Source organism: Papaver somniferum, chromosome 7 (genome assembly GCF_003573695.1).
Source record: "Papaver somniferum cultivar HN1 chromosome 7, ASM357369v1, whole genome shotgun sequence".
In the NCBI taxonomy this organism is placed as follows: Eukaryota; Viridiplantae; Streptophyta; class Magnoliopsida; order Ranunculales; family Papaveraceae; genus Papaver; species Papaver somniferum.
The window spans coordinates 232,163,176-232,172,076 of NC_039364.1; the positions used below are offsets into that span (position 1 = coordinate 232,163,176).

The 8,901-nt window shown below is 36.1% G+C and overlaps 1 protein-coding gene across 8 annotated transcripts; it reads left to right on the forward strand.

Moving 5' to 3' along the window:
* Positions 1–324: 324 nt before the first annotated feature.
* LOC113299827 (histidinol dehydrogenase-like) lies at positions 325–4,134 on the forward strand. 8 transcript variants are annotated; one of them, XR_003335216.1, is made up of 8 exons: positions 1,086–1,743; positions 2,179–2,280; positions 2,461–2,598; positions 2,684–2,844; positions 2,963–2,988; positions 3,064–3,122; positions 3,307–3,418; positions 3,821–4,134. XR_003335216.1 is itself a non-coding variant. In XM_026548917.1 (7 exons), the coding sequence occupies exons 3-7, from the start codon at positions 2,224–2,226 to the stop codon at positions 3,986–3,988; spliced, it is 534 nt and encodes a 177-aa protein (XP_026404702.1). In that variant the 5' UTR covers positions 325–571; positions 1,081–1,743; positions 2,179–2,223; the 3' UTR covers positions 3,989–4,134. The 8 variants fall into 8 exon arrangements, 4 of the variants coding, with proteins under 4 accessions (XP_026404702.1, XP_026404703.1, XP_026404705.1 ...); XM_026548917.1 differs by lacking the exons at positions 2,684–2,844; positions 2,963–2,988 and adding an exon at positions 325–571 and having other exon boundaries at positions 1,081–1,743; XM_026548918.1 differs by lacking the exons at positions 2,684–2,844; positions 2,963–2,988 and adding an exon at positions 325–571 and having other exon boundaries at positions 1,385–1,743.
* The last annotated feature ends 4,767 nt before the right edge of the window (positions 4,135–8,901 follow it).

Sequence of the window (8,901 nt, forward strand, 5' to 3'; positions counted from 1 at the left end):
AGTCTGTCACCGTAAGAGGCTTGGGAATGATGAAACAAACTTGAAACACAGTGAAAGGATCATGAATTGATCTCGGCAAAACTGAAAAATGATGCAGGAAGTCACCATGGAAATGAGTAGAGGGTAAATAAATAGTCGGAGTTAACCAAGATGGATGGAAAAGCTGACAACACTACAAAACAGAGGGGTTCTTGGTACGGCCAGTTTTTATCAAACCGTCCCAGAAGACTAGTATTAGGGACGGCAGCAGAAATCCCTAGAGGGTCCCAGAATACATGTTTAGTTCGCACACTCGAAATTCTCCTTTCAGCCGATACTCTCATTTTCTCCTCCGTGAAATTTTTTCTCTCAAATTCCCTCCGCTTCTCAAACTGAAGATTAAACAAGAAAACCCCAAAAATTGAACCTAATTCTGAAACAAACAACAAATCCCTCAATTTCATCCTAATTCTAACTCAATCGGATCCAAGAAATTCGAGATTTCAAAACCCTAGATTAAAGATCTACAGCCAAAGTCCCATAGATTTTCTTCTTTTCGTCGCAGGATCGCTCTTTTGATCATCGCACTCTGGTAATTTATCAATCACCACTGACTTTTGAAAGTAATATTGATTTTTTGCTGCCAACATTTGTTTCATTGAAGTTTCTATCGATTTTCAAGTTGTATGTCTACTAGTTGGTACGTTTTGTATGCTATCATCCACAATTGTGTTGTAGGATGACTGACAATCACTAAGAGCTTCCTTGTAAGAAAGTTATAGGGGAAGGAAAATTGGATTCGGTTAATTTCATGAATAATCTTTGTTAGATTCGATTGATTTGATGAGAAAATTTCATTAGCTCATAGACTCGAGTAACGGAATATGTGGACAAATTTTTTAACTGCTTTTGGGGATTTTACACCGAAGAGATGATAGAGTGGTGGTGGGTATCGGTGTTAAATTGTGTAGGTAGAATTTTTTGTGTGAGTGACTAATAGTAAGGTGAATTGTTGTTTTTCATTTTCTCTCGTATCTTTGAAAATCTTTGTCTGCATACTTGGAAAGATAGTTATTGTGTGAATTTTACATGAACTTGTAGGAGATCAGTATATTGGATCCTGAGAGTATGGAGTCTCTAATTCTCACATACTAGGATAACCCGTAATGTCTAGTGAAATTATAGCAGATTGCTTGTAGGAGGTCATTGTATTGCATCCTTATGGAACCCCGTTTTTCCTACCATACCTGTATCTGCATCTGCATTCCCCGTTGCACTCTCAAGAACAGATTGCTTGTAGCCTCAAAATCAAGTTCTAGAGCTCCTTCCTCATCTTCCCGAAGATTGTATATGATTATTCGAGTACCTTGATATTTAATTAAATTGAACTGCTCTAAAAGCTCAGCTTCGCTTGCATAAGGAGACCACTGCGCATATGTTTCTACATTCTTATTCCAATGAACTGAAGATGATGATGCTGGTACGATGTTGCTCCAATCTTTGCCATTTTTCTCATAATCAAGAATGGGAACTACAAGGTCCTCCTTGCTAGTGCTCGTCAAGAACGTGTATGGAAGTAGTCCAATGCTTTGAATAGGGCATGGTCCATCTTTTCCAGGACATCACGAAAACACAATTACGTCAGCTCCAACCCTCATTGTACGAGTCTTAAAACCATTCCCATACTGACCATTTCCGTATTTTCTGTCTCATTCCGAAGCAGAACTTAGATTGCTGGAAGTTTTCTACCACAAGATTTATAAGGTATTGTGTTATCATTTGAATCTGTTCCTTAGATCAATGCTAAAGTTATTTGTATCACTTCTTCTTCCCAGTGGAGCTAGTTCATTTATTGTCAAATATCATATATGGAAATGATATCCTTGTATGTTTGCCCAACTCGGTCGGACTAATACAGAATCCTATTGAAAGTTTGGAACTTAACATGTTCGATTGCAACTGTTATGAATATGAGGCTCCGTAGATCTTTTTGAAGTAAAGAGACCTTCAAAATTGTGTGATGTCTTCCAGGCAAGTGGTGCTTGTTGTAGGTGTCCCTAGAAGCCAATTTAATGTTGTTAAGGAATTTTCTGCTTTTACGAATTTTTTCTGATAATAGTGGACTCGTATAGTCAGTGTTTTACTTCAGTTATATAAGACTATTGCTAAGCCTTTTTTTCTTTTTTGGTGTGGGCGCAGCTTAATCCAGCTGTTAAAGATGTGTTCGATGTTGCCTAAGATAACATGCATGCATTTCATTATGCTCAAAAGGCTCCCATGGTGAAAGTTAAGAACATGAAAGTAAGTAAAACATCAATCCGTTTTTGTTTATCTGGTTCACACTTTTCAGTGTAGTTGGATATCAAGTGATTGTATTTCAAACTAAACGAGGATTCCAAATTAGAAGAATGCTGATTGGTTTTGGTCTGAAGTTCACTGGCCCTCGTCCCTTTTTTTATCTCTTTGTTCTTCTATCTTTAGCAAAATTTGGAATGGTTACGTCTGATCCAAAGCGCCCCGAAGACCTTCGTTCATGTATACACAGGGATGATCCAACAGCACTGTATAAGTGGCCATGTCTTTCGCTTTTTACCTTCAACAGCACTCATGCTCGCAGTGGTAATTTATCTAATTTATGTTAACAGTGAAATTCCGTGTTGAGTGATTATATGCTGTATGGTGACATTCAATTTTCGGTTACCAGATGGGTTGACATTTTGCATGTTCTGCACCACCCTGCACATGTTGCAGGATGCAAAATTGTTGTTCTGGCTACTCCCTCTGGAAAATATGACAGCATTAGGAGGTGCTTTATTGTGCCAAAAAAGCTGGTGTGACTCATATTCTTAAAACCGGGGAGCTCAGGTAGTGTTTGGTTTTGTAACCTTTATCAAGCACTACATCTAGAATGGATCCTTTTACCTTACTTAGACATACAGTTTCTGATGGAAACACTAAATATCATTCTTTTCCATGTATGCAGGCCATTTCAGCTTTATAGAAATTCAGGTTAGTGAAAAGTTTGGCATGGTGTTCCTCTATTAGAGCCTAATCGGTACCGTCACATTCTTATTTGTTTTGTAGGTGGAGAAAATTTTTGGACCTGGAAATCAGGTAGTCACAGCTGCAAAAATGATATCCAGGTATTCTTGTCGTCTCCTCTATTTAAGCACTTAGAATTTCCATTACCGTTTCTCATTCTGCGTTTTCTTCTTATACCAAACTATTTGTCTTCATGTTTTAAATGTTCTGTATCTATGTCCAATTCTTAATATCATCGCTTGAAGCTCAGAGGTACCTCTCACATTCTTATTTTCCTCGATGCAGAACAGTGAAGCGAATGGTTTCAGTAGACATGCCTGCTGGCTCATCTGAAGTTCTGGTTATTGCTGATAAACATGCCGGCCCGGTTCATATAGCAGCTGATTTACTGTCTCAGGTATAGATACATTTACTTCGGGATTTCTTATGTAGTTGGTACTGTGAACTTCGTCTAAAATATTGAAAATTCTACGTTATCGATCTTTGTCCCGCGCAAAAAATTCTGCTGGCCCACAGTTTCACCATGTTTTCTCGTATGATTGAGGTTAGCATTTATTGTCAGCTTGTTTTAGAACCTAATTCCATACATACCCTTAAGTAGAACAAACTGGAGACATGATATTCATATGAGAGTTTAGCCAAGTAGTGGATCTGTTATCTTCACTACTAGCTATGAGATTTGCATTCTTAAATGTGTATGTTATTTTAGGACTAAAATCTCTGTTATGATAAACCTCCAGGCTCTCCTTTTCAAATTTGTATGCCCTAGGGAATCTGATAATGAATGTCAACGATGCAGAGAACTCGGAGCAATTCAGCGAATACTGGTTGGTATTGTGTAGAAGCGCAGAGCTGCATGAATGACATTAGTTATCAGGTATTGACATATGTTGCTACTTCCCTATTTTGGTTGTTCTCCCTGTTTCAGAGTTGGGCTAGTTTCTCCGCAACCTTATGCTTGAATTGAAAGGAGTGATTCTGTAAACCCTTGGTCTTGTAGTAATTCCTTTACTATCTGCTGCACTTCAAAATTCGCCTGTGTGACATGACATATGACCGAAGTATGTATACTGATCCAACATGCATTGAGATGGTGCACCATCTTTGTCCCAAGCTGTGTACAACTCTGGTAGTCTGAGAACATCACCTTTTGGTTGTTTTTGGGGTTTTTTTTTCATTGTATGATTAGACTTATTGCAAATATTTGAATCATTTTTGTGAACTTGATTTCAAGAATGAGAATGTATTTGGGACAAAATGCTCTGTGAATGTATGTATTTTAAAAACAACGTTCCCAATTTTTCAAAATTTAGCAGCGGATTTTATGCGTTACTATTGGGTACATGGACCGTTGGAGTTTGCCTCTAGGACGGTTTGGAAAACATTTGGGACGGATTATAAACCGTCCTTACAGAAATAAGCCGTCCCTAATAGTATTAGTGACGGTTAAACTAAGCCGTCCCTAATAGTATTAATGACGGTGGATCAGGGGACGGTAAGAAAACCGTCCTTAATACCTTTTTGGGACGGCTTTTCGCTTCTTGGGACGCTTTTCTGGCCGTCCCAAGAGGCCTTCTATTTTGCAGTGCAATAATCCTATATTTGAAAGGGGAAATAATATGACATGGTTAGAATGTAGGGGTGTGCAACGGACGGACAGTTGCGGATTAGGGGTCACCCGCAACCAAACCGTCAAAGTTGCGGATTTGGAAAATTGAACCGTGACCGGCCCAATTATCCGCGGATTTGACCTTTGCGGATCAGCGGATTGTACGGACCGATTGCGGATTAACCGCGGATTATGGATAAAAAGAAACCACTGCCAAAATGCCAAGTGCCAACACCTCACTGTCCACTGCTTGAGTCACTAATCAATAATCATGGCTATCACCGATGCAACAGCAGCTTCTTGGTCTACAGATCTATTCGAGGTCCAGAAGGAATAGCCCATGTTAAGGCTATACACGTTATAGGTCCACTGTGACTATTTGAGCCCTCCAAAGTCCAAATAGCTACATTCAAACAATGCTGGGCTTAGTGACCCAAATGCGGTGCGGTTGAATCCGCGGTTTTCAATATTCAACCGCACCCAAACCGCTAAAACGTGCGGATTTGAGAATCCCATCCGTGTCCGGCCCATATGTCTTGCGGTTTGGGTGAAATCCGCAATTTTGTGGACGGATACGGGTCAAATCCGCGGTTCCGGTTTTTATGCTCACCCCTATTAGAATGACGTTATCTTGATATTTTGGCACAATTTTTTTCATAAGTACAAACGACAATGAATTTGAATTTTATTTTTTTAGTGACATGCTCCTCTTATAAAACTTTTTTTTTTTTTTGGTTAGGCTAAAGTCAGACTCAGACCCCTACCCAAATCCAGCTAGTTGGACTAGCCCCACTGCTAGAACCAATCCCGTCAAATCCCTCTATACAACTAAATTAAATACAAACCTCTATGGTGGGAATCGAACCACTGACTTCCTCCAAAAATGAGTGTGTTCCCAGACGTGTAAGACCATCACTCATCACTTCGAAAGTCAACCGCTAGAAATTAACGGTTGAAATTAAAATTTATAAAAAGTGGGATTTCTTATCTTGATATGCACTAATTTTATAAGGAAGTGGAGTTTTGTAAGAAATGAATGTCCAAAGAAATAGCTTCAAATTCATTTCCATTTGGGATTTATAAGAAACTAATATGGCGTCAAAATCTTAAAATAATGTCATTCTAACCATGTCATTGGATCCTTCCCCTATTCGAAATGTTCAACTCTCATCTTGAGAATATTCGGAAATATTTTTAAAAGAGAAAACAAAACTCGACGAGGAAGCACTTGTATTTCTAAAATCAAATCCAGAGAGTGACTCACCAAAGTCTTATGATACATTGACTGAGTCTTTAAGTCTTCCTTTACCGTTGATTTGATTCATGTTTTATAGGTCGGATCACACCAAACTTAGATTTTTATATCTTATCGTGTTTGCCTGCTACGATACTAATTGACGAAATGACGAGGGTACCAAGTACACCGTAATCTTTTCGATATCAACCTATGCAAGACACACCTTGTGTAATTTAATGCAGACAAGCATTGTCAAGCTACTTAAACAAGATGTACACTTGGTATATATCGTAAGTTCGAATCCGGACAAATCTATGGGATCAAACGAAGTGTTTGATTAACGTACAAGTGTATTCACTTTAATTATAAAAACAAAGTAACATAACGCGGTCGGTTTGATTTTCTTAAGAACCGAGTAGATGTACCTCCTAGTGGTCGGTTCCATGTTTGAGTACCTGTAAGACCGTTTCAGCTCCAATGCGGTACCGGGTTTTTGCCTGTTAGAATTATCAATCAGAAAAGAAAAAAAACATATATAAATATTTTTCCAATCATAATTTATAAAATTAGGGGAAATTATAGATCTAAAGAGCTCGATGTGATCAGTACAGTGGTGGTTCTTTTCTCCACCTCCCTAATATGCAATTACAGAAACACAAATTAATGATTACTCAATTATCCTAGTACAAAAACACAAATTAATGCTCATTCAACTGTATATAATATTGAATAAAAATTGATTAATCAAAATACCTAAGGAGGTGAATTACAAGGAGTTATAAGCTGTATTAATTTATATATCTTCATAATTGTGGATCATTATTCTCACTATTGAATCACACTCATCACCGTGAACATCATCCGAACTTTTCTCTTTTCTCTGAAGTAACCCTTTCCATGTTTTCTACGGAAGAAATAGATCGATCATTACCAGGATTATTATGAGCAGATAACTCATACAATTCTTTTTCTCTTTTTTGATTGTAAACAACCCATACAATTCCTACAACTTTAATACATCTAACTCGTGATCAAACACAAAAATAAAATCAATATAACATAAAAAAAAACCTTATTGAAACGAAATCAGCGCAAAAAAGAATAATTTTACTTATGAAAAGAGAAAAGTTTATCGTGGATTTATAGAATATTTTTCAGAATTCATGATCATGAGATTGCATGGCGTAACAATATCAATATAAGTAAATTTTTTGGAAAAGCTAACAGTTTTGTCGGGAAAAAATTGGATAAGAGTTCTTGAGTTTTAGAGAAGATATAGTTCTTGTTAAAACAAACATTGTTGATTATTAAAATATATATACAACTTCCTGATGGGATGTCAACATTTACATACAGTGTTATTTGAAGTGTTAATATTTATATACTATTATACAATTCAATTTATTGTTCATATAGTTAATATGATTACATATCGGGACTACTAAACTAAATTGTGCAAATAATACTGTTCTGAAAAAATTCTTTAAAATTTTAAATTTGAACTTAAAGTTGATTCATACGACAAAAGAACTAAAAACATACTCGAAAAATTTATATAAAAATCGAAAATACGATCTTTCTTAAAAAATTGATTACACGAGCACGACTAAATCAAAAAAACAACCTTATTTGGAGATCGGAGTATCGTGCATCAAATATGAATGTTTGGGGCCAACTGGGTAATCCAAATGAATCGAATCTAAAAATGGTTAAGAAGAGTTTTAATGTTTTATTATATATGCAAGTTAGGATAAGCATATCGATGGAGACATGTTATCAGACCGTATTTGCAAACTAAAATGAAAAAAACCTCATCCCTTCATGCCACCACCAACGTCAACATATGAATGGGACTCTCACTTTAGCTCCTACTATTTGTCTTGTTTTCCCAACTAGGATGAAGGAAGTTTAAGTAGAATTTTGAGGAGTTTAGCAACAAAAGGATTGTGATGGTATCAAGTTGCTTCATTTGGAGATTTGATGAATCAGTGGGGCAAATCTCTTTGAGGTATAAGCTTACACAGTGTAACACCTTGAGGATTGGTTGTTGGATCCACGTTTTCGAATCACCTTAAAGCTACACGGGTTTAGAATGTGAACCAATAGTCAATTGCAAATTACAAGAGTTCACTAGATGTATTACTGTTAGATTAACAAATCTCTTTATGGGATAAGTCGAATTCGGGTCCACTCTTAACTTTCTCCCGAGGGAAAACAATGCGTCATACTATCAAGGAAGAGGAGGATTTATCGACAATCTTATATTGATGCTATCATATAAGATTTCTATTAACTTTTTTCTTTTGAGTCCAAATGACGATGAATTTTTTTGATAATATGTTTTTTTTATTGAATTGGACTCCTATAAAAAATTGAGCATAATTCAAGATACCAAACTTCTCCATCTATCGATTTTAATTTCGACTCTTTCAACGATTGATTTTCAAAGTGGTAGATGGTGGTGTTATATATCTCGAGTTGTGCTCATTTTTTGAAGGATTGTCGAGTATCATAAAAAGAACATATTACCAAAGCATTGGCTTCAAATTCATCTTCATTTGGACTCTAAAGGAAAATTGGGTCATATCTTGTGAGATAGTGTCCGTATAAGATTGTCCATGGATCCTTCCGCTTTAAGTAGTTCTTCAAATAGATAAAGTATCAATAAGAGCCAATTTATCAGATTTTTTTTACATTCCTCGGTTTTGTTCTTAGAAAAGAAAAGATAAAGTGTTAGATTAAGATTAAGATTTTAGTTTCTTATATATCCAGGTAAATATTTCTATAAAAAAAAGTCCAAGTAATATATAGAGTTTTATGATTGTCTTGTTATTTCTTTTTGAAAAAGTTTGAGTTTTAAATGAAAAACGATAAGAAGATAAAGTATAATAAAAATCACAATAAACTTTTTAGTTGTTGTTTCGACACGATCAATTGGGTTGGATTAAGAGACCCAAACCAACAAACCAGACACAAAAACAGAAAGTAAAAAAGAAATTAATAATTTCTAATTTTCTTTTTTCTTCTTTCTTAA

Excerpts from the sequence above, each read along its gene's own strand:
- LOC113299827 (XM_026548917.1), top strand. The coding sequence starts at position 2,224 with ATGCATGCATTTCATTATGCTCAAAAGGCTCCCATGGTGAAAGTTAAG. Across the intron at positions 3,123-3,306 it reads GCTGCAAAAATGATATCCAG|AACAGTGAAGCGAATGGTTT; the intron begins GTATTCTTGTCG and ends TCCTCGATGCAG. Across the intron at positions 3,419-3,820 it reads CAGCTGATTTACTGTCTCAG|AGAACTCGGAGCAATTCAGC; the intron begins GTATAGATACAT and ends TCAACGATGCAG.